At 44.7% G+C, this 25,980-nt stretch overlaps 1 protein-coding gene across 6 annotated transcripts in view; it reads left to right on the top strand.

Moving 5' to 3' along the window:
- The window catches only part of SUSD4 (sushi domain containing 4), a 133,748-nt gene that overhangs the window by 61,315 nt on the left and 46,453 nt on the right, over nt 1-25,980 (top strand). For 5 of the 6 annotated variants that reach the window (XM_061382301.1, XM_061382298.1, XM_061382297.1 and 2 more), the window contains one exon: nt 15,672-15,884. The exons of the other annotated variant lie outside the window; for it this stretch is intronic. In XM_061382301.1, the coding sequence (XP_061238285.1) occupies nt 15,672-15,884 (213 nt within the window). The remainder of the gene's footprint in view (nt 1-15,671; nt 15,885-25,980) is intronic. 6 annotated transcript variants of the gene reach the window in all.

Raw genomic sequence — 25,980 nt, 5'->3', positions numbered from 1 at the left:
GACTTAGCAGGCACACAATCATCTTTAAAATGAAGAAAGAAATAAAAACCCACAAACAGAGCTCTTTGTTACTTGCTTGTCCTGAAGTTTACCTGTTAATAGGACTGAAGATCATCTTGGTGGTAAATGAAGACAGTGTTCTTGCACGATCCTGTCCTCACTCAGCCAGCAGCTTCTTTTCCATCTTCTATTTCACTTTGTATCTTGCTCTCCCTCCCTATCCCCACATGCTGAAAAAGCCCCAGTGGCATTTGAGAATATAAATGAAGATTAGAAACCTCGAAGATGATCTGGATTCTAGTTGGTGATTGAACCACTGAGGGGAGGGAATATGCAGTGTTTTCGGAAAGACGGTTTGGTGTTAGTCGTTCAGTCGTGTCCGACTCTTTGCGATCCCATGGACTATAGCCCACCAGGCTCCTCTGTCCATGGGATGCTCCAGGCAAGAATACTGGAGTGGGTTGCCATTCCCTTCTCCAGGGGATCTTTCAGACCAAAGAGTTGAACCCTGGTCTCCTGCATTGCAGGCGGATTCTTTACCAGCTGAGTTATCAGGGCTTCCCTTGTGGCTCTGCTGGTAAGGAGTCCTCCTGCAACTCGGGAGACCTGGGTTTGATCCCTGGGTTGGGAAGATCCCCTGGGTTGGAGAATTCCATGGGTTGTGTAGTCCATGGGGTCTCAAAGAGTTGGACACAACTGAGTAACTTTCACTCCCTCCCTCACTCATTGTCAGTGAAAAAGATGGTTAGTACTCAAAAAAGTTAGTACCAACAGTTGGATTTTTATATGGTGGCTGTGAAAGCAAATGCAATCAAACTGTTATCTTGATCTCAGGGGGTTGGTGTGTGGGTGAAATGAGATTTGTGTATGTAAAACACTGTGTAAATTGTAAAGTTCTCTCCATGTGGAAAACAGTTTTCGTATTGCTCTAAAGCTGTTGATTACAGAAAAGAAAGATAATTTGATTTTTAATTACCTCTTTATTTCAACAAAGTTTTTAAATTGCAGTATAGTTGATTTACAATGCTGTGTTCGTTTCTGGTCTACAGTAAAGTGATTCAGTCATACATATATATATATTTTTTTCCGATTCTTTTCCATTGTAGGTTATGACAAGATACTGAACATAGTTCCCTGTACTTACAGTATGACCTTGTTGTTTATCTGTTTTATATAGTAGTTTGTATCTGCTAATCTCAAACTCCCGATTCATCCCTCCCCTTCCCTTTCTCCTTTGGTAATCTTTAGTCTGTTTTCTAAATCTGTGAGTTTGTTTCTGTTTGTAAATAAGTCCCTTTGTATCATATTTTAGATTCCACATATAAGTGATATCATATGATATTTGTCTTTGATTTCCTTCACTTACTGTGATAATGTCTAGAACCATTCATGTTGCTGCAAATGGCATTGTTTCATTCTTTTTTTATGACTGACTAGTATTCGAGTGTGTTCGTGTGTGTGTGTGTGTGTGTGTGTGTATACAAACCACATCTTTATCTATTCATCTGTCAGTGGACATTTAGGTTACTTCCGTGTGTTGGCTGTTGTAAATAGTGCTGCTGTGAAGATTGGGGTGCATGTATCTTTTTGAATTACAGTTTTCTCAGGATATGTACCCAGGAATGGGATTGCTAGATCATACGGTAGCTCTATTTTTAGATTTTTTTTTTAAAGGAAGCTCCATGCTATTTTTCACCGTAGCTGTACCAATTTATATTCCCACCAACAGTGTAGGAAGATTTTGTTTTTTCTGTACTCTGTCTAACATTTATTTGTAGACTTGTTAATGATGGTCCTTCTGACTTATGTGAGATGATACCTCAGTACAGTTCTGATTTGCATTTCTCTGGTAATTAGTGATGTTGAGCATCTTTTAATGTGAAGGAAATTTGGTTTTTAAAAATTAACAAATAACCACAGGCGTTTTGAAAGTGTGTTCTAGGATTTTTTTTTTTTCCAATACAACAATGAATCGTCTTATGGACCTCTTCAGTCTGAGTGCTTGTGCTTTGGGAGACTGCACCAATTTTTATCAAAATTTTTATCAAAAAGTCACTAGAAATGGAATTTGGGAGTGGAAGAGGTAAATCATTCAATTGCCTCATTTATGATAAAATGTTAAAACTCAGGAAGATTGCATTACCTATCCGGAATCACAGAGCTGGCTAGAAAAGTCAGCTCATTATACTCAATAATAAGGATTTGCTTTCCAAAAGAGCCACATTTTTAACTTATTAGTTTTCACATGTATCTATACCTTATTCAAATGTTTAGTCAACGGATCATCCTAAAGTTTAAGTTTGTATCCACTGTGACATTTCCATACTACGGTGTTGCATTCTTCTTCCCAACTGATGGAAGAAATCCTCAGATTTTTCTGATGAATGGTTTTCTGTGCCTGCTTTATTTTCAAATAGGTAAAGGTTTACTCTGTTTTTTCCTGTTATAATATCACAATCTGGAATAATTTTATTACATTGCTGGGCATGCTTTTATGGAGCAGTATCATGAGATGAGAATGAAATCACATTATGAGTTAGCATTGTTATCAGTTTTATTGGAGCTGAAACTGAGTGAAAGGATTTAGGAATAATTGGGTAATCAAAGCGAATTAAATCAAGAGAGGGAAAATATCAGTTCTGGCATCAAATGGGGAGCAGTGTGACTGCCACATCTGTAGTCTTTATCCATTTTAATCAAGTCGAAATTATGCTATTAAGACTTATTTTTGCTACATTTACTTGCTCAGACATAGCCGACTTATATTCATTCTGGATATTTCTTGAAACATTAAAACATTCTCACCATTTCTTGGGAAATGTTACCTAACTTGATTACCATCCAAATATCCAAGTTGCTATTATGTTTATAACTGTGTATGCAGTATTCAGTATAGCTTCTGAGTAATGCAATGCAAAATACTGAGTTTTCAATCCACCTAGCTAAGTCTTGTATCTCCCAACTCATTGTTGGGTCTTCAGAAAACTAGGTTTAAGTGGTTTCTTGTTAGTATAAATTTGCTATAATAAATACTGTGTCTTGCTATTGGTATGGCAGAAATATTACTATAGTAACTAGCCTGGTCTTGCTGTCTGGTGTTTCTTTGCTGTATTTCCCAGGGGATACTATTTTTGTAATAAGAAATCTGTTTAGCCTAATAAATGGTAACAGTAATCAGCTTCCCTTTTTTCCCCCCCAGATACCTCTTAAACATGCGAAGTTATAATGCACTGAATTATGAAATGACATAACACTAAATTCACAAACCAAATTAATTTAGAAACCTTTGAGTTCCTTTGTTGAATTCTTTGTATTGTTTCTTATTGAAAAACGTCTCTTAAACCTGTTCTTTGGCCCTGAGCTCTTTCTCCATAAATCTTAGAATCCTTGGTATTTTCTGTTGGGTTTTGGTTTGACTCATTGGTACCAGGGAATGTTCATATCATTGTGCCCGAATCAGGGGGTGATTTGGAGCTTGATTGCTTACCCAAAGAGGGCCTGGGGGAGGTTTCCATTAGGGATGGGCTGGACTGCTGTCTTTAGAACGAAAGCCAGAGCTGTCAGTGTGTGAAAGGCTGCTGGCCCTTAGATTTCACCTCCAAGCTTGGCTCTTAATTTAAAGAAACCAGAGTTCAATTCTCTGGAGGTTTGTGTGTTACCATTGACAGTTTTATGACTTATCCAGTTGGCAAAGAGAAGGACTCTAGATATATTTGTTCCTGCTCCTATGTCTTGCAGTGATTTTCAAAGACACTTAATTCTACAGCAAGTTAGGAAAAAAGGTAAGCTTGTGGTGGATTCATTTCGATATTTGGCAAAACTAATACAATATTGTAAAGTTTAAAAATAAAATAAAATTAAAAAAAAAAGGTAAGCTTGGAAATGAAGGTTGCTCTAAGAAATTAGGGGGCTTCCATGGCTCAGAGGGTAAAGTGTCTGCCTGCAATGCAGGAGACCTGGGTTTGATCCCCGGGTTGGGAAGATCCCCTGGAGAAGGAAATGGCAACCCACTCCAGTACTCTTGCCTGGAAAATTCCATGGATGGAGGAGCCTGATAGGCTGCAGTCCAGGGGATCCCAAGGAGTCACACACAACTGAGCAACTTCACTTCTCAGTTCTAAGAAATTAGAAGATTGCTCCTTATGAAGCTATAGGGTTTTGTTCTTTAAGGAGCTGGTTGAATGTAATGACTTAACAGTTTACCTGTATTTATTGTGTATTTACCATGTGCTAACCATTGCTTTACATGTACTTACATCTCATTTGAATTTCACAACAGCCCTAGAAGTAGGCAGTATTGTTATAATACCCATTTTATATGTAACACAACCTAAGGCAGGAAGCCCAGGTGGCTCAGTGGTAAAGAATCTGCCTGCCAACGCAGGAGACTCAGGAGACTCGGGTTGGATCCCTGGGTTGGGAAGATCCCCTGGAGGAGGAAATGGCAATCCACTCCAGTATTCTTGCCTGGAAAATCCCACGAACAGAGGATTGGTGGGCTCCAATTCACAGGGTTGCAAAGAGTCAGATACGGCTAAGCAACTGAACATGCATGCAGCCTAAGACACAGAGGTTACACACCTGGAAAATGTTAGAGTTAGGATTCAAAGCACCCAAGCTCACTGCAGAACCTGAGCCCTTAAGCATCTACTACAATATTTGCAGTAAATTTCTGTTTTCAGATAGAATAGTAAGGTGGAGTATATTTCAAGCAGTGTTTTTCAAATCTTTTTGACTGTGAACCACTGAAAGAAATATATTTTACATTGCAGACCAGCATGTGTGCACAAACAGATCTAATAAAGCCACACAAAACAGTACTCACCCTTACCATGAAGGATGTACTCTGACCTTTCCTCTCGCTTTCATTTCTAAAAAGTGTTGGTTATGACCCTTAAAATTGATTTCCTGACCTAATATAAGGCCATGGCTTGTAGATCAAAAACTCAAGGTCCTCGATGTCAGCTGGCTCTGCAGGAAGTCCCAGTTCACGTCATCTGCTGAGTGAGCGCCGTCTGCTCTTTTCTCTCGGCACCCAGCACAATTTGTTGACTAAATGAATGTAAACACAGATTATAGTTTGCTCTTCCCTTTTTTAAGTACCCTCTCCCTTCTTCTTTTTTAAAAACAAAAAGCTGAAAATTTGCTAAACATGGAGATTATTTAGACTGGAACAGAGAAGGTAAAGAAACACTAGTGATCTTATTATGGAGATACGGGTTATAAATGAATCTTTATAAAGCAAATTACATTTTCCCATTGATTTTAATTATAATTCTAACAATGTGAAATTGTTAAATTGCTGTTTCTACTACTTTCTGACTCTGGGAGTTCTTCTTGTTTTTCTGTGACTCACACTAATTTCTCTTCTCAAGGTGGGTTCATTTGAGATAAGCTTACCTTTTCCTCCAGCTCCATGAGAGTTGAGGCATTCTGGCAGCCTTGGGGGCTGGGTTACTCAGTCCCCCTAGCATTTCCCGGAGCATGTTTGGCAATCCCTAAACTGTTTGTCACCGGGGAGGATCCTATGAATATTTGAGCCGGACCTTGGCACAGGACAGACCTCTAGAATACATAGAAACTCTCTAGAGTTTCAGGTCAGAAGGAACATCCATTGATGTTCATCTGCAGGGCAGCTACACCTTGAAGGGATGTCAGGAGCCTCTGATGGGCTGATGGGCAGAGAATGGACCAGTCCAAATGTGCAGTTGGCTGCCAGTGCCTAGAAACTTCTGGTACATCAGGTAGTTTTATGTTATCAGGTCACCTATAGGCAGAAGCATTGTGTTTTAAAATATTGATGTTAGAGAATTGATTTATTTGCTAGTTGCTGCTGCTGCTGCTAAGTTGCTTCAGTCGTGTCCGACTCTGTGCGACCCCATAGACGGCAGCCCACCAGGCTCCCCCGTCCCTGGGATTCTCCAGGCAAGAACACTGGAGTGGGTTGCCATTTCCTTCTCCAATGCAGGAAAGTGAAAAGTGAAAGTGAAGTTGCTCAGTCGTGTCCGACTCTTCACGACCCCATGGACTGCAGCCCACCAGGCCCTTAGGTTTTGCTTAATATGATTTCTTTAGTACTGCTTCTCTCTTCCTCTTCTTTTCATTGCTGATAACTTGTTACAAATACAACACCAGCTCACACAGTTTCTGGAATAAGACTGGCTATTAATACATGTGTTCATTTTATGGATTTTTTTTTAATATAAATTTATTTATTTTAATTGGAGGTTAATTACTTTACAATATTGTATTGGTTTTGCCATACATCAACATGAATCCGCCAAGGGTAAACACGTGTTCCACATCCTGAACCCCCCTCCCACCTCCCTCCCTGTACCATCCCTCTGGGTCATCCCAGTGCACCAGCCCCAAGCGTCCTGTATCCTGCATTGAACCTGGACTGGCGATTCATTTCATATATGATATTATACATGTTTCAATGCTATTCTCCCAAATCATCCCACCCTCTCCCTCTCCCACAGAGTCCATAAGACTCTTCTATACATCTGTGTCTCTTTTGCTGTCTCGCTTACAAGGTTATCATTACCATCTTTCTAAATTCCATATATATGCATTAGTATACTGTATTGGTGTTTTTCTTTCTGACTTACTTCACTCTGTATAATAGGCTCCAGTTTCATTCACCTCATTAGAACTGATTCAAATGTATTCTTTTTAATGGCTGAGTAATACTCCATTGTGTATATGTACCACAGCTTTCTTATCCATTCATCTGCTGATGGACATCTAGGTTGCTTCCATGTCCTGACTATTGTAAACAGTGCTGTGATGAACATTGGGGTACACGTGTCTTTTTCAATTCTGGTTTCCTCGGTGTGTATGCCCAGCAGTGGGATTGCTGGGTCATAAGGCAGTTCTATTTCCAGTTTTTTAATGAATCTCCACACTGTTCTCCATAGTGGCTGTACTAGTTTGCATTCCTACCAACAGTGTAAGAGGATTCCCTTTTTTTAAAATAAGATCGTTCTAAGTGCTGAGTCGCTTCAGTCGTGTCCAACTCTTTGAGACCCTATGGACTGTAGCCCACCAGACTCCTCTATCCATGGGGTTCTCCAGGCAAGAGTCCTGGAGTGGATTGCAATGCCCTCCTCCAGGGGATCTTCCCAACCCAGAGATGGAACCCATGTCTCTTATGTCTCCATTGGCAGGCAGGTTCTTTACCACTAGCGCCACCTGGGAAGCCCAAGATAGTTCTAAGAGCAAGGAATTTTTGAGACGGTGAGGAAGGTCAAGGTGAGGGGTGTGTTGGCAGTAAGGAGATAGTCAAAGGGGCCCCTCATCAGCATAGCCTCAAGACCTTCCCTTCGCCTTTTAGCTTGTGCTTACAATTTAACAAGCCCAGGTAATAAAACTTTCAGAATCTTTAAAAATAAGAAAGGTATTTTTTGAAGATTTTTCTCTAAAGGGCAGAAAGATTTCCTTCTTGGTATAAATATGCATTTTGAAGCACAGTGATATTTTACTAGTTAGGTGGCTTAAAAGAAACTTTGTCCACATTGTTGATGATGAGAAAAAGACAGATTTCAGCCCAAGGCAACTGGAATTGGAATGTTCACATCTAATGGGGAAAAAGCCCTTACGTGGTCAAGAGGGACTTCCTCAAGCTTACCCACATCCTTCTCCTTTTATTCTTTTACTGTTGAGGGCAATACACACTCCACTCTCCAGGACCAATTCTATTTTATGAAACTGCTATCTGGAGTTAGGCTATGATCTCCTCAAGGGCATCTTTCATCACCAGAAACATTCACAGATCCCTGTCATGGTCAGTGGATGTCTGGTGGCTGACTGTCTGGATTTGTGAATGTTTGGGGGCAACAAGAATGGCTTCCCAGCCCGTCGATGCTAAGACTGCTCACTGGGAGGTGTCAGCTTTGGGGGAACCATGAGGAGAGTGTCTTACCGAATCCTTAAACATTTCACCTTGCTATTGGCTTAGTCCCATTGTAATAGATGTGGGGGACTTGGAAACACTTATGCATATTCTTTCCGTCAAAGAGTTCATAATGTCATGAAGGCTTGAATTATTCACAAATATGAAATATGACAGGAAAAGGCATCATCAGTGGCAGAAGCCCTGGATTGTGAGTCAGAGACCCAGGTTTTAGTTCCAGCTCTGCGATTAGCCATCAGAGTGACCGGACTCACACTTGAGGCCTTGGTGTCCTCCCCTGGGAGACAAAGGGGTCAGATCAAAGAGAAATCCCATGGGCGGAGGAGCCTGGTGGGCTGCAGTCCATGGGGTCACGAAGATTCGGACACGACTGAACGACTTCACTTTCACTTTTCACTTTCATGCATTGGAGAAGGAGATGGCAACCCACTCCAGTGTTCTTGCCTGGAGAATCCCAGGGACGGGGGAGCCTGGTGGGCTGCTGTCTATGGGGTCACACAGAGTCGGACACGACTGAAGTGACTTAGCAGCAGCAGCAGCAGGGTGATTTTAATGCCCACTGTGTGAGACTGATAGCAGGTGCTTTAAGGAGTGGTGGTGGTGGCAAGGGGGAGAGGCCTGGGAGTTGCTCTCTGTTCTAATTAAAATTTGCAAACGTGTCAGTTTAAACTTCAGCAGGGATGCCCATTTCTCCCTAGCCCCAGGACCTTCTCACTAAATAAATGCATAAAAAATCAATTTTTGCATCTATATCCTGTTTCTTTCCCCACAAAGACTCATAGAGCAGTTTACAGAGAAATGGAAACCCAGCCCCAGTTCAAAATTGATTTGACTACATTTGATACACTCTTCCTTTCTAGGATATGACTTTTCAGTTATAATAAGCCAAAAGATTGCTTTTCACACCTCTTTCATTTTTATGATTCTTTTCAAAGACTCTTCTGTCGCTCACAGGAAAACTGTATGGTAGGTTTCAACAGACTCAAAAGTAACCAAACCAGAAGTGTCAAGACCTCATAATGAGACTGAGGCTGGATGCATTTCTTTGTGTATGAAGACAGCGATTCTCTCAATGCCACTGAGAATGAGTCCAAATTACAGTCCTACCCTTGACTTGTTACTGGGCTCACAAACACTGGGCAGGAAAGTCAGTGCCAGTAATAGAGAAGCCAGGACTGAAGTGTGTGACACAGGCTGAGAAAGCACCAGACGGGACCTCAGGCCCAGATGCTACACCAGGCTGTTTGGACCCCCAGGCCAGGCCCCAGGTGTTGCCTCCCCTCACTATACCCCCACCACCTCGATGGGCCACTGTACCCTGAACTCAGGGGTTCTGAGAGAAATAGCTCCCTCTGAAGTGTGGGGACAGTCAGCATTCATGTCACTCACATTTGTGAAGTGCATGAGTACCTTTAGGAAGACTCATTACTCTGGGTTCTCCAGAGAAAACAGAACGCACAGGAGAGAGACGACATGCATGCACTTTAAGGAATTGGCTCACATAAGTATGGAGTCTGGGAAGTCCAAGATCTGCAGTTGGCTGCCTGGAGACGCAGGAGAGCTGAGGGTGTTCAGTTCCAGTCTGAGTCTGAAAGCTCGAGAACCAGGAGGGCCCATGGTGTAAGCTCCAGTCTTAGTCTGAGTCTGAAGGCTGGAGAAGATGGGTGTGCCAGCTGGAGCAGTCAGGAGAGAGAGCAAGGATTCTGTCTCCTCTCCCTTTTATAGCTAAGCTGTCAACTGATTGGGTGAGGCCCACCCACATTAGGGAGGGCAATCTGCTTTACTCAGGCTACCCAGCCAAAGTTAATCTCATTCCAGAAACACCCTCACAGAAATGACTAGAATAAGTGTTTGACCAACTGTCTGGGCATCCCATGACTTAGTCTAGTGGACACATAAAACTAACCATCACAAAGACTGTCTCTTATAGATAGGTGTTGCACTCTGAGTAGAATTTAGAAGGGACTGCTAGGGAAATGCAGCTTCTGGGGATTTATTAAAATTGAACATTCCCTTTTCCTCCCACTTCCCCCACAAAGAAACATATTGGAAATTATTCTGTGAACTCTTTTCTCCACATTTTGGCTACTTAGCGCCAAAGCATACATAGAATTTGAAGAATAGGAGACAAAGCAATTGGGACCTTAGGAGTATGGTTCCTAGGATAAGATTATTTGAGCAGGCTCACACTAAAGTTATTTTCCACTCATCTTCCCTAATACCTAAAGCAGCCCACCCCCCTTAATGGATGTGTTAGCTGATGGGGCTGATCATCAACATTGCAGAAAGACATTAAGAGAACAGCGCCACAGAAAAATGACCCGGGCTGAGAACCAATCCGCTAGGGGGTAATTTGAAAAGTGAAATCTGAAGCTGTGGCAAGCCGTAGAAAATTGCTATCTTGCTCAATGGGATTAGTTGTCCAAAATGAAGAATATTTTCTTCTTATACCATCTCATTTTCTGATCCCTCTCTTTTTACCAGTTGTACTGATTTCCCTCTTCTGTGCCAAGGGCTGGATCCCAGGGCCAACAGCCTCCTGGTCATTAGCGCTGTCCCAGGCACAGAGCACAGCCCGAGGCTAACTGTGGTGATGTGAAAGCAGAGAAAGGGGGTGGGAATGTCCTTTTTGAAAGGAAAGAACAAGTATAGAGAGAGCACAAAGTAGGAGTCATTGGGAAATTCTGCCGTTCTCCATTGTCATTTCCATGACACCCTCATCACTTTCTTATGAGAGCAGGGGTCATTTTCCCAGTGGGTCAGGACTGCATCTTCAGCTCTCGCTTGAATGATCTGCCCTTCTCTGAGAGAGAATAGCTTTGTGGCCCAGGGCAGGGCGGTGTGAGAAGCTGAGGCATCTGTGCCTAGGACTCAGCAGGCGGCATGGCTTATTTATGAGCGAGGGGTGATTGGCCAAGAAGTGTGTGTGTGCTGGGTAGGGGAGGCTCAGATGTCTCCATCAAATCCTTAGTGTAAACCTACCTTAGACTTTACAGTGGAGACAGAGGAGGAGGGCTCAGGTGTTTGAGGATGTGGACTGGAAGAAGATTATGAAAATATAAGGGATGCAGTCTTCTCAGGCTGGGAGGAGAAAGGAAGGTGAGAGAGTGTTGGGAGTGTGTCTGTGCTGGGGGACAACTTTCACACCTGCCTGTCTGTTGAATACAAAAACCTCTGGGACTATCAGAGCGACTGGTATGACTGATGGGATGGGGTAGGGACCTTTGCCTGAGTCCAGCAGAGCATGTGACTCCCTCCACCCACCTACCCACCCACCTTCCATCCATTCATCTTCTGTCCATGTATCCATCCGTCTACCCATCCATCTACCTACTCATTCTCCATCCATTCATCTTCTATCTATCCATCCACCCACCCACCTATCTTCTATCTGTCTACTCATCTATGTTTTTTCTTTGGCCATGCTAATTCCTCAACCAGGGGTCAAGCCCATCCCCCCTGCAGTGGAAGCATGGAGTCCTAACCCCTGGACTGCCAGGGAGGTCCCACCACCCACCTCTCTTCTGTCCACCCACCCACCTATCCTCTCCATCTGTTCGTCCATCCATCCATCCAGCCAGCCACCCATCTTTCACTAGCAGCTCTTGTGAAATGCCCACACTCACTATAGGAGGAGGTGAAGATTAAGATCCCATCTACCCCTTCTAGGAGTTCGCAGCCCAGTGGGAGAGACAGCTCAGTAGACCAGCGATAACAAGGCAAGGGCCACTCCAAGCGAGGACAGCCTGGGTGCCTAGATGGGAACAGAGGCCTCCTATTCAGACTCTGAAGGAAGAAGGAAGGCTCCCAGGGGGAGATGCTGTTAAGTCCTGGAGGATGAGCACATTATGGGGTATGTGCCTCCCTCATTGGAGGTTCTGGCACAATTCTCCTTCCTGCCTCAGTGATTCAGGTTCCCTTCCCACCCACATTCAGGTGGGGAGAACTCACCCCACCTGCCTCCCCTTTACTCCCCTCCCCAACCCACAGCCTTTTTTCTTTCTCCCTACTATGTAGAGACATACTGGAATCTCTTTCATCTTCAAATTTTATTACAATAAAACCCCTCCCTTGACCCTGATCCCAGGATAACTCCCACCTTATGCTCTTTTGTTCACACCAAGCATCTGGAAAGAGAAGCCCATGCTTACTGTCACCCACCCCACCCCATTCAAACATCAGCAGGCAGGCACCCTCCCCCTGGACAATTCCTCCCTGTCCCTGAAGCCGCCTGGGCTCTGGTCCCAGTGTCCCAGTCTCCAGCCAGTGGATGCTTCTCAGACTCAGAAAGCAGGTCTCTGGGTGGTGGTTGACGCTGCTGCCCATTCCTTCCTTCCCTTCCCTCGCTTGCATAATGCAGTCAGGTCTTCCTTCTCCATGGCCCTGGATTACCAGGGTCCTCTGTGGGTGCCTGGGCTGCACCTCCTTTTACACTATATTTGTTCCCAGAACAGCGTGCCTGCCCATGCCCGAATGTCCAACCCAGGGCACCGTGGAGCTTCAGACTCGGCAGACATGCCTGCCTGGGTGTCCCCACTACCCCGCAAGAGCTCAAACTCCCTGCCTCCCTAGTCCACATGCAGGGCCCCACCATCTACTCCATCATCAGCATCAGAACCTGGGAGTTTTCCTAGACGCCTCTCTTTTACCTCGTTCCCCTGACCCCGTCCTCCATCCAGTGGGTCACAGCTTTTGTGAGTCTTTGTCCTTATTGTTGCCCATTGGCCTCGTTCTTCCATTGCCTCCACCTTGGTTCCAACTCCTGGTTTCCCACCCGGTTGCAGCTCAAGCCCTGAGATCCAACAGTCCTTAGTTGCTGGTCCTCAGGCAGGTGTGGGGCTGGCTGTCTCACAATCACTGGGACAGCTTTCTAAAACTCAAGACTTCCTGGCCCACCCCAGCCAGACAGCCTGGGTCAGTGGATGTCCTTTTACAAAGCTGCCTTCTTGCTCTTGAAGTGCAGCTGGAGGCCTGGGAGGCACTTCTGATGAGCTTCCTGCCTCCAGCTTGGTCTGCATCAGTCAGTCATCGATGTGGGTACAAGAAAGATCATTCAAAACTGCAGATCTGATTCCGATCATGTCACTGTTCGAAGCTCTCAGTACTAGCCACAACCCCATCCCTCACCCCCTCATCAAGTCCAAACCCTTAGCTAAGACACATAGTCCTTCATGATCTGCAGCCAGCGTCTCTTGCCCTCCCTCCACCCCACACAGGGCTCCGCCTGTGCAGTCAGTCACCCTGCCCCCAGCCCAACAGAACCACCTCTTCCCTGAAATGCACTCAGCTGCTTCTGACCTCCCCACGAGTGCCCTTCCTCGCTCTCACTGGCTGGTGTCTGCTCAGCTGTGAGGTTTCAGCTCCAGGTCTTCTGGAGGCCTGTCCCCTCCTCTTACCCTCAGCTTACCCTTCCATGGCCACCCACCATCGGATGCAGCTTCTCTTTGACTTACAGCATGTGAGTCAGAATGACTTTCACCCACAGCCTGCCAGAAAGTGTCCAGACCACTCAGGTTTCTGAATGTTCCTGCTTCTGGGCTTTCTAGGCTGGGATGGAATTCCAGCGCTGCTAGTTGCCATCTCAATACCGTGATGGACATACGTTTAAAGAACCCACCCTGTGATGGCCAGACTTGGAAGGAAACCTTCATCACTTGGGAAACACTTGACAATCTACTTTTCCTTTGAAATAAAAACATGAAGCCAACACTTAGCGACCTGCTGGTACTTTATTGCCCTTGCCCAGATGGGTATTAATCGTCACCCTCCGCTGGCCTGGAGCACACCATGTGCTGTCAGAGTGCTCACAGCGGGGCAGAGCTGCGGCTGCATGTGAGTGGTGCTGAGGCTGGGTGGTGTCTCCTTTGTCAAAGCACCTTCTTTCTGTTCAATAAAATATCAGAGCTGCTCCCACTGAAAAGATGTAGTGGAGTCAGATGTGGCTGCTGTTGCCTTCCCTGCCTTCCTCCTTGGCTTCCCACTTGGGCCACAGCCTTGCACTCTCTGCAGAGGGAACGTGTCATGGCTTCTGGACACCCTGTCACTGTGGCCCCTCCCTTGCCATGTGGCTTTCAACCCAGTGGTGCTGGCAGGGTGTCCAGGGTCACAAGGTCAGTTGGGGAGGACCACAGGTGAGTCCTTCATGAGCCCGTGAAAGTTGGGATGGGGAAAATCACCTACCAGCTGAGGGCATTTTGCAAGTCCAGCTGTCACAGAGGATCAGATGTCTCCTGAGGCCGGCATCTGGGCATCACCTGGAAATCAGGTAAATCCTCCAAGGGCTCCAGCGATGCTGCCTCTGGGTCTGGGCTGGGTTTTCTAAGGTGGCCCAGGCTGTTGCTGACCCTCTCCCACCTCGGGGACCATCAGCTGCCCTGGGGGCGGGGATGGATGGGCACCCCAACCCCTGTCCCGATGGAGTTTCACGTATTTGTTCTGGGAACTTGTTCAGTAAGGATTTTGTAAGAGAGTGAAGTAGAAGGCCTCCATGACGCACAGGAGTTTAGGGTTCTCTGTGTCCCCATCATCCCTTCCCTTTGAGTGGTGGGCACACAGGGCACCCTTCCTTAACCTCGGTCTCTGCCAGCGAGCTCACGTCATCCACGTTTGTTTCAAGGATCGGCCTTCGTCCCTCACCCCACATCGGGCCCCTGAACCAGGATGTCTTGAACTCTGGGGCCCCCCTTGCTGCCTCTAGCACTCTCTGTGCACTCAGGCCCACCACGTCTTCCCCATACCATTGCCCGGCTCTCCCAGCCGTGCCCCGAGCTCGCTCTCCTCCACTTACTCCCTCCAGCATCCATCCTTTGGGCCTCCTGTGTGCATGTACCCCCTGCCCAGCTCCATGGCTCCACACCAGCCTCCTCGCTGAGCCTGGCTTTCTAGGGTCACCCCAGTGTGTCTCCCACTCTCTTTCCCAACTCTGTTTATTCACTCATCCAACACTTATGGGGCAGGTACTATGCAGGACTGTGAACGATTCCATGGGGTACAACAGTTAGAAATCTCGGAACTTGTCCTTCAGGGCTCATAACCCAGAGTATGAGGCGACTGTTCTCCCAATAATTCAGCACAAGCCTGTGATCACATTACAGGAGTGGAACAAAGAGAGGGTAGGTGGAGGGGAGTGGGGATAAGGAAGGCCTCCCAGAGGATGAGGAACATGGTCCAGAACTGGCCGATGGGGGCGAGGGCAGCAGGCAAGGGAGGGTGGGCATCCCCAGCCTGCCTCTTCTGCAAGCCCTGTATGGCTGTCAGCCACCTGCTGCTCTGCAGGCGTCACCTGAGTCTCCCAGCTGGGCCATCAGGTGTGCTGTTCCCCTGTGCCTCCCTCCACGAAGGTGGTTCGGTCCTTGGGGTCTCACCGGTCCTTCAATACTGGGCTCTGATTCCATCTCCCCCTTCCCTGACCACCTCTCCTTCCTCGGCTCCCTTCTGCATTTTATACTTCAGTTGTGACGTTTACCGCTTTGAGTGCTTTTTGTGATTTACTTTTCCTCAGCTCCCTACTTCTAGAATTTTCTGGAAGGGCTGACTTGACGGTGGAACTGAAATCACTGATGAGTGCTCTTCTAAGCAAAGAGCAAAAAGCAGCCTGTAACGTGTGCTAGAATATTTATATTCTTGGTTTTTCTGTTGGTGGAGTTTGGTGACCCACAGCATCGGAAAGACGACAATATCTGCTCTTTAGCCTAGAAGGCCCTCGGGATCCAGAGAGTATATTCAGAGGACTCTTTTCTTCTCTCTGTCCATGTAGGGTTCGATGACCTTCAGGTGTGTGCAGACCCCGGCGTCCCGGAGAATGGCTTCAGGACGCCCAGCGGAGGGGTTTTCTTTGAAAGCTCTGTCACCCGTTTTCACTGCCAAGACGGATTCAAACTGAAGGGCTCTACAAAGAGACTGTGTATGAAGCATCTAAATGGAACCCTGGGCTGGATCCCGAGTGACAGACCCATCTGTGTGCAGGAAGGTAAAGCGGTCCCTTCCACCCCCACCCCTAGCTCGTGGAAGCTGCTCCCGTGGTCAGCTCGTGGCTGCAGGGGTACCGAGGCTGTGTGCCAGAGGGACCAGTTCCCTGGGCTGCTCTCTGTTTCAGGGGTGGTCCAGCAGGCTGATGGAGGAGCATGGGTGCTCAGGAAGGGCTGGGGCACGGGATAAATGCATCTCAGCATCAGGAGTAATCGTCTTCCTTCTGTGTCTCAATTACAAGCCAATTTATCGCCATTTTTGTCAATGCAAAAGAGCAACTCAGATAACATGAGGGCCATTTATTATCGAACTGCCAACTCAGCACCCATTTCCATGTTACTCAATAAAAAATGCAGTAAATATCTTGAGCCCAAACTGTATATAATGATACAGAAGATGCATGTTACTCAGAGGATTAAATCAATTACTCCTTATCAGTCCTGCATTAGACATGATTCATTTAAGGAAAGAAAGGACTGTGGCAAGCAATGATACATTGATAAGGTAGATATTTATCTCCAGTAGTTATCCCTAAATTTATCTATCATGACAATATATTCATTTACTTCTAGCAGTTATCCCCAGGTCTTTTGGTTGAAACACTTCATATATATATATGTGTGTGTGTGTGTGTGTGTGTGTGTATTTTTGCTTCTTTGTTTTTACTCTGTGAAGATACTTTTAGAATTTAAAAGAATGCATTGAGTTTAACTAATTGGAATGCCAAATTATGGCTTATATATCTCTGATGATCAGCGAGGTTGAAGTGGGAATAGGCATGAATCAAGAGTTAATTCTAGCTCCAAGTTTCCATGAGGCATAGAACTTGTATTCCATCAAGTTCATTAGAAGTGGGTTTCACTTTCTCTTAACACCATTATTGATTTTATTTTCAAATGGAGCTTTTATAATAATGCTTTGTAAACTCTTATTCTCATTTAGTGTATATCTTCTTTATGAAACTTTTAAAATAATTTAATTTGACAAGCATTGATCAAACATCTATTATGCTCCTCCTTATGGAAATTATGAAGGATGGGTATGGTAGTGTCTTAGTCTTAAAGTGTTTACTTTCTATCTTTGCTTTTATTTTCAAGATTTTTTTAAAAAACCAAAATTACTATGAAGGATTAAAAATGTTAAAAGTAAATTTATTTTTCCCCTTCAATACAGTCCAGGCAAGTTGTGGTTTCTTTAACATTCTATTAATTAAAAGCTTATTTGAAAAAGTTGATTTAATATATAAAATAAACAATAAAGATCTACCATATAGCACAGGAAGTTATATTCAATATCTGATAATAACTTATAATGGAAGAGAATCTGAAAAGAATATACATATATAGCAATCACTTTGCTGTACACCTGAAATTAACACTATATTATAAATCAACTGGGAGAAGGCAATGGCACCCCACTCCAGTACTCTTGCCTGGAAAATCCCATGGACGGAGGAGCCTGGTAGGCTGCAGTCCATGGGGTCGCTAAGAGTCAGACATGACTGAGCGACTTCACTTTCACTTTCCACTTTCATGCATTGGAGAAGGAAATGGCAACCCACTCCAGTGTTCTTGCCTGGAGAATCCCATGGACGGATAAGCCTGGTAGGCTGCAGTCCATGGGGTCACACAGAGTCGGACACGACTGAAGCAACTTAGCAGCAGCAGCTATAAATCAACTATACTTCAATTTTTAAAAATTATTTAGTTTGTATGTAAAAACTTTCCTGCTAAAACCTATGGCCTAAGATACCCAGTACTTAGAACCCGGAAAAACTCAGAGAACAAAGAAAACCAATAGATTTTCTGAATATTGCCCAAAGTTAAAGGCCGTCTATTACTTGGTCATCCTGGGGAAAAAAAAAAAATTGTATCCCATTTTAGATGAGCTTCTTTCCAACCTTGTATGTAGCAATATAATACATAGTAATTCCAAGAAAGGGAGTGAAAAATCACATTGGAGTAGAGACTTCTATCATATAGGTCAGCATGCATAACCCTTAACACGTAGCCCCACACATAGGAGAGGGGCTGTGCACATGGGAATGGCAGAGAAGAGTCAGCTCTTTTATTCCGTTCTGTTCATTCAGTTGCTTAGTCATTCAACTCTTTGTGACCCCGTGGACTGCAGCACACCAGGCTTCCCTGTCCATCACTAACTCCCGTAGCTTGCTCAAACTCATGTCCATCAAGTCAGTGATGCTATCCAACCATCTCGTCCTCTGTCATCCCCTTCTCCTGCCTTCAGTCTTTCCCACCATCAGAGTCTTTTCTAAGGAGTCAGTTCTTCGCATCAGGTGGCTGAAGTATTGGATCTTCAGCTTCAGCATCCTAGAATATGATCAGATGTTTCCAAAGGACAGTCCAGGACTCCTCATTGCTAGCTGATGTTGCGCTCTAAACATATTATAAAGTTTGGAAGAAAGGGTGTTTCCTTTTTAAGTATGATGGTGTGATTATTTTTAATATAAATGTTGATTTTTGTTGGTCTTTGAAAGATCTGTATGAGGAGATTACTTTCTTTGCCCTTGCCATGGAGAGAATCCTCGTTGTTAATGTCCTAAGCCTTCTGTATGAGGCTCACAGGGGCAAGGGGTGCATAGAAGTCTATTCCATGGATGTCAGAGAGGAGGCAAGGAGCCAGACTTTTTTCCCCCTGGTTTGTAAATGGCCTTTACTCTCTGATTAGGATTTATGCCGGGTGAATAGTAACAGCTGCTTAATTCATTTGTTTTCCCTTGTCAGGTAATTCTTAGAGAGCTAATGAATTTTTGTGTGTGTGCTGGTAATAGTGATAACAGTAATACATGATCACGTTTTTATAGGTCATTAGAGTTTGGAAGTGTGTTCAGATTCACTATCTCATCTAACATGTGCAGTCGCCCTGCAAGGCAAGTCTCATTGTCCTTATTTCCTGTTTAGGAAACTGAGGCCCAGAGAAGTTTACTCACTTTGTCAAAGTCACATAGCTGGTGAGTAAGCTGCAGATTTGTAACTAGTTCTAAGCCAGTACTTTTTCTTCTACAAGGTTATGTCTAACTTCTTGCATCACAAAATTCCTATTTTAATCAGCTATGCAAAAACACATTGTTATACCAAATGGCATCATCAACATTCAGAGTTGAAGGGACTCATAGAAATCAGATCACTCAAGCCCTCATTCTAAGTTAGTTTGTGTTCAATCAATAGGGAAACCGAGTCTCAGAGAAGCCAAGAGTCTTCCCAGACTTAAATGGCTTTTTAGGGACACATCTGTTCTAGCCCAGGTCTTATCACTGTTACCTGGACTCCTTCCAATCTTCTCAGCTGTCAGCCAGTTCTGCCTGAGACACAGATTTTGAAAAATAAGTTCAAATGCATTGAAATGCTTTATAGCAGTAAAGTGCTCTACAGAAGCAAGGTGGTATTAAGGCAAATATTTTCTTGTGCATTCACTCAGATTCCCTCTTTTATGCTCCACTTCACCCTGCCACATGTACCAGTCATCTCCTTCTCTCACTTTACTCCAGTCTAAGTGGTTTATTCCAAGCAAACTCACTTATAGACATTTGGACTCGCAGAACTGATAATATAGGCAATGAATTAATTTTCTGGAATCCAAAGTGAAGTGAAGTGAAGTTGCTCAGTCGTGTCTGACTTTGCGACCGCATAGACTGTAGCCCACCAGGCTCCTCCATCCATGGAATTTTATAGGCAAGAGTACTGGAGTGGGTTGCCATTTCCTTTTCCAGGGGATCTTCCCAACCCAGGGATCAAACCCGGGTCTCCCGCATTGCGGGCAGATGCTTTACTGTCTGAGCCACCAGGGAATCCCTGGAATCCAAAGCCTCCAGCCTAAGAGATATCTCTGCTTCTCCAAGCTGCTTCTGTAAGACCAAAACCTTCATGTCCCTGAGTAGGGGTGAAGATACTTATGGTCCAGGGAGCAGGGGAGGTGACCAATATGGTGGAGAGGGGACCGTGGGGTTGGCAGAGCACTGAAAATACTCCCTGTGGGCACAGGGCTGCTGACACAGTAAGTACAGGGACTAAAGGCCAGGAGGACAGCCACCGTCTGGGCCTCTTCCTTTCCAAAATCACTCAGCTCATCTACTGGGGCACACTTTCCCTGCTAATACATCCCTTTCCCACATTTCATAAGAAAAAGTGTAGGTAAAATCAGATTGACTTTGCGTAAATTCACTTGACACTTAATGCAACACGTGTCAAATCAGGACGTAGAAACACACTGTCCTGTCCTGAAAGCTTTAAAAGAGGTGGGGTCAGTACTGTGGCACTTCAGACTGTGGTTTTTTGCACATCGTGAAGAAGTAGTTTATTAAAAAATAGACATCCTAGGACCTTCCTGGTGGTCCAGTGGCTAAGACTCAGCACTCCCAACGCAGGGGGCCCAGGTTTGATCCCTGGTCAGAGAACTATATCTCACATGTTGCAACTAAAGATCATGCGTGCCACAACGAACACCCAGCACCACCAAATAAATAAATATTTAAAAATAAATAAATAAAAATAAACATCCCAAAGAAACCAAAATAAAATGAATTCAAATCCATTTGTATTATGTATAAATATCATATGGGAGGAGCAGAGAAGAATCCGTCTATGTGTTGCCCAAACCCTATTTATTATCAATATTAATGGAAATGTATCACTACTTGACCATCCCTTGGCCCAGCTGGATACACGATACATCTCATTTCTTGTGGCACTGGTTATGCTAGCTGGACAGAAGTTTTTTTGTTTTGTTTTCGGCCGTGCCGGGTCTTAGTTCCAGCATGCAGGATCATCATTCTTTGTTGTGGCATGTGGAATCTTTCATTGCAGCATGCAGCATCTAGTTCCCTGGAGAACTAACTAAAGAACTAACTAACTTAATCACTTAAAGAACTTAACCACGATGGTGTGATCGCTCACCTAGAGCCTGACATCCTGCAGTGCGAAGTCAAGTGGGCCTTAGGAAGCATCACCATGAACAAAGCTGGTAGAGGTGATGGAATTCCAGCTAAGCTATTTCAAATCCTAAAAGATGATGCTGTGAAAGTACTGCACTCAACATGCCAGCAAATTTGGAAAACTCAGCAGTGGCCACAGGACTGGAAAAAGTTTTCATTCCAATCCCAGAGAAAGGTAATGCCAAAGAATTTTCAAACTACCACACAATTGCACTCATCTCACACGCTAGCAAATAATGCTGAAATTTCTTCAAGTGAGGCTTCAACCGTACATGAACTGCGAACTTCCAGATGTTCAAGCTGGGATTTAGAAAAAGCAGAGGAACCAGAAATCAAATTGCCAACATCCATTGGATCATAGAAAAAGCAAGAGAATTCCAGAAAAACATCTACTTCTGTTTCATTGACTATGCTAAATCCTTTGACTGTGTGGATCACAACAAACTCTGGAAAATTCTTAAAGAGATGGGAATACCAGACCACCTGACCTGCCTCTTGAGAAATCTGTATGCAGGTCAGGAAGCAACAGTTAGAACTGGATATGGAACAACAAACTGATTCCAAATAGGGAAAGAAGTACATAAAGGCTGTATGTTGTCACCCTGCTTATTTAACTTATGTGCAGAGTACATCATGAGAAACGCTGGGCTGGAAGAAGCACAAGCTGGAATCAAGATTGCCAGGAGAAATATCAATAACCTCAGATATGAAGATGACACCACGCTTATGGCAGAAAGTGAAGAGGAACTAAAGAGCCTCTTGATAGAAGTGAAAGAGGAGAGTGAAAAAGCTGGCCTAAAACTCAACATTCAAAAAACTAAGATCATGGCATCTGGTCCCATCACTTCATGACAAATAGATGGGGAAACAATAACAGAGTTTATTTTCTTGGGCTCTAAATTCACTGCAGATGGTGACTGCAGCCATGAAATTAAAAGACACTTGCTCCTTGGAAGAAAAGCTATGACCAAAGTCCATGGGGTCTCAGAGGGTCGGACATGACTGAGCGACTGAACTGAACTGAACTAACTGCCCAAGAGAGCTAACTAAATAATTGTGCGCAGTTCCTGGGTAGGGTGAGAGACCATTACTTAGATGTCCCGTAGCACCTAAATCCCTCTTCCCTCTGAGTCTCTTTCCTGGGAGAGTGTCTGGGACATCGTTTAAAGCCAGACGCAGAAGTTAAGCTTCTGAGTGGATTCAGGGTGTCTGTGGAGCATCCTTGGAGGTAGATTGCATACTTTGTGTGCAGAAACACACCTGTTTCTTGTCTCCTTTGAGTTTCCTCCTCCCGAGCATGTGCCTGGGGAGGTAGCAGATACACCAGCGGACAAACATTTCTTTGCAGAGGGCTCTCATAATTGAGGACTTCTTCTCAGACCTCTCCTCTTCAAGGTAGAAAGGATCTTTCTCTTTTCTCCTCACCTTCCCCCTTGAGCAGCTCTGCGAATAATTAATGATTGCATTGGTAAATTTCAGATAGACCCATACCAAGCAAATAAAAAGGATTTGGGTTCTCGCAGGCAGTTGGCCTGTTCAAGTGAGAGTCTTCCAGAGCACATTCCAGACCAGCTTGAGGCCACTGTGGCTCTTCTAAACGACCTTGGGACCATGATGCTGAGAGCTGAGGTCCATCAACTGCCGCTTGTTTGAGAACCAGCTCGCCGAGCAGGCAGCTTTCCCAGGATGCCCCTACTCTATGATTGGCTGGAGCAAAGCAGGAGACAAAAGCACCGCTTAAAGCACATGTTAGTGTAGCCCGTGAACCGCTGCCCCTGTAAGGACAGCCCGCCTTGGGATGGCTTTCCTCACTTTGAGAAGGACCAGTAAAGCCCCTGGCAGGATGGTCTGGTTGGACCTGCAGTCCTGGGGCCCTGGTGGTACCTGAGAGCTTTGCCCGACAACCCTTAGAGCAACTTCATCTGGCCTCTCAGTGCTTCCGGAGGGCAAGGTCCCTCCATCTAGAGGGAGATGAGGGTACAGATGACACATGAGCATGTGATGACCAGCTCCCACAGTAGATAGCACCATGTATTACCAGCCAGTCCAAGCAGGTGGTTCTCCTGCAGGAGGCGGGCAAGGCAGGCCCCAGTGCAATGGCCGTTGTTTCCTGTGGCTGCTTCCTTCCTGTCTTCTCTCATCCCTTGGCCATGGGGCTGTGCTTTTATAAACAAGGAAACTAAAGCTGAGAATCCCCCGGAAGTCCAGTGGTTAGGACTTGGTGCTTTCACTGCTGCGGGCCCAGGTTCGATTCCTAGTTAGGGAACTAAGATCCCTCAAGTTGTGTAGCTCCCCACCCCCCAGAAAAAAGTTATTAAAAAAGAAAAGAAACTAAAGCCCATAGAGTTTAAGTGACTTACACAAGTCACCTGGCAAATAAACCAGGATTAGAACCTGCATCCTGACTCCTGGTTCAGTGCTCTTTCCACCATCCCGGTGGTGTGCAACCCAGGCTGCAAGTCAGCATCACCTGGGGAACTTTTAGAAATAACAGTGTCTGGAATGTTCTCCAAGAGATTCTATTTTGGTGGTTCTGGGCAATGGGAGCTCAAACATGGTTAAAAGCTCCCAGGGTGATTTCAGCTACCACTGCCATCTGCCCTTCTTTGTCTCAATCACCTACATTGTCTGCTTGCGGCTGAAGGTCACAGACAGCACGAGGGTGCTGTCCCCGCACCCACCTGCTGTGTCCCCATGCTGAACCTTTCTCTGCCCCAGCTCCTTGCAGAGGAGGGGAATAGATGAATTCACTAAGCAAACATTATTTTTAAGTACTTACTAAAGTATTTGACTCGCATAGATCTGACCAGGATTGCTATGAGATTAATAATTTGATGTTAAGAAGGTTCTTTGAGTTTCCTGGGTAAAAGGTGCAATGTGAGTTTAAGTAGTATTATTACATTATACATTTTTGATTAAAAAATTCAACTTGACTTATGAGCTAAAGCTGGCAGTAAAGATGGCAGATAACTCCTTTATTCAGTCAAACTGTAGGGTGCAGGCATTTTTCAAAAGCAAGATAGTCATACTTCTTTTTTACAGTTACTCCTATATTAAGGTAAGTTGTCTCCCAGCTCCAGAAGCTTCCCCCAAACAGATGGATGCTTTCAAAATGTTTTATTTAGGATCCTTTTCCTCTCACATACATTTTCTATCATCCAAAATTTCTTTCTTGTTGCCTCGGACATGGGTTATCAGAAACAGCAGGCAGTGCCCACAAGGGCAAGTATTTGCATGTCTTCCCCTAAGATAATCTCTTCTCATTTTCTGTCTTCTAAGATGGGAAGGAGCAGAGGGCTGCCTCTCTCTGTCTCCAGGACCACTGCCATTTCTTATTTATGCTTCTGGTAACAGGAGTCACTGCTTCCCTACCCTCCCTCCTTTGTGGCTTCAGTGTGAGTTTCAGTTTTTGTTCTTTAAGAGATTTTTTTTAACTTAAATGTGATCATGACTTGAAAGGAAAAACAAAATCCAGAGGAAGTAAGGTCAGGTCAGATGGGGGCACATGCAGCAAAGATAAATGACAGAAATGATCAGTTATCATTGTTGCTAGATGACGGCTGGGCCGCCACAGACAAGCCTGCACAGCTGAGCCCCCTAGAAGTGCAGAGGGAAAATCCGAATCCTAGCAGACTTTACCAGCTGCCTGCCGTCATCTTGCGTGTCGTGTGAGTGCTGCACTTCGCCCTCTCTTACAGGTGCCATGGGAGTAGGAACTTGATTTAAGCCACAGAATTATTCGGCAAATGCGGAACATCCATATGTGTACACAGCCTTGTCAGATCGTGTGTAAAGGTCACAAAATGATTGTTTTCAAATCATGTTTCACAACCTCAAACACCAAGTCAATCACCAAGATTCTCTAGAAAGCCAGTTTTTCACAAACTTGCAGCAGATACTACCCAGAATTAGGTTGGCTGTCTGTGAAAAATGCAGGGCAGCCCCCACGGGTGTCCTTCCAAACCCATCCCAGACCAAGTTATTTCCCCTCATGTGGTTCTTGAGTGGTTTGGAGATGACCGTGGCTCCCCAATCTGCATCTTGAGAGTCCTGTTATGATGCAGATCTCTTTGGAATCCCACACCTGACTGCAGAGGGAGAGGCCTTGGGCGCAGAGCTGCCTTCCAGCTGCTCAGATAGGATTCTGTTCTTTACTACATTTGTCTGACATAGCTGCTAAGGATGGTGGGGACTTGTTAAATGTGAGCCAGCCTCTGCTAGTCAATCACTTTGTGTATCCATGAAGCAGTGGTTCTCAACTTTGACTTCATGGGAATTGCCCAAAGTGTGTGTTAGAAATGCACCTCACCAGACCTCCTCTTAGAGATTTATATGCATTAGGAATCTGAATTTAGCAGGCACCTCCAGGAGATCCTCATGCTGGCAGGCCTCAGAGCACACCTTGAGATATTTGCCATAGGCACTCCACAAGTAGAACATCAAGATGTAGGTTAGAATTTCCAGAAGTCCTCAGCCCATGAGACTGGTATTTGAATGACATTCTTTTATTTTTCTTGTGAGCTCAGCTCTGACAACCAAGTGCTTCTATCATTTCATTGTTGAAAATATAGTCTACCTCTGGAAGGTGGAAAGAGACCTCAAAGGTTTTTTTAAAAGAAAATAGTTTCTAGAAAATAATTAAAGTTTTATGCTTTTGGAAATTTAAATGTCACCCCAAGATGTTTAGTCGTTCATTTCCCGAAATTCTGGTAAGCATTATCTGTCAGGCCCAGAAGCTCCCAGTGTAGCTGGGAAAGATCAGTGCCTTCACAGTGAATTCCCTTACTCCTCTTTCCGGATTAATTTTGTTGTTGTTTCTTTAACCTTTTAAAATTCATAAAATATAACATATATAGAGAGATTCATATAGAACCAAACAGTTCAGTGAGTTATCACAAATCAAACGCTCTTGTCATGATTATCCAGGTGAAGTTGTAGAGCATCACTGGTATCCCAGAAGCCCCCTCCCAGTTGCTGCCTCCCCTCTGCCTCTCTGAGATAACCCCTTCCCTGAATCATGGTGATCATTTCCCATGGTAATCACTTTGTCTGGAAGTATATCAATAACCTCAGATATGCAGATGACACCACCCTTATGGCAGAAAGTGAAGAAGAACTAAAGAGCCTCTTGATGAAAGTGAAAGAG

This window comes from Bos javanicus, chromosome 16 (genome assembly GCF_032452875.1).
Source record: "Bos javanicus breed banteng chromosome 16, ARS-OSU_banteng_1.0, whole genome shotgun sequence".
Classification (NCBI taxonomy): Eukaryota; Metazoa; Chordata; class Mammalia; order Artiodactyla; family Bovidae; genus Bos; species Bos javanicus.
Note: the sequence above shows the minus strand (reverse complement) of the source record. Positions and strands in the feature narration are given on the sequence as shown.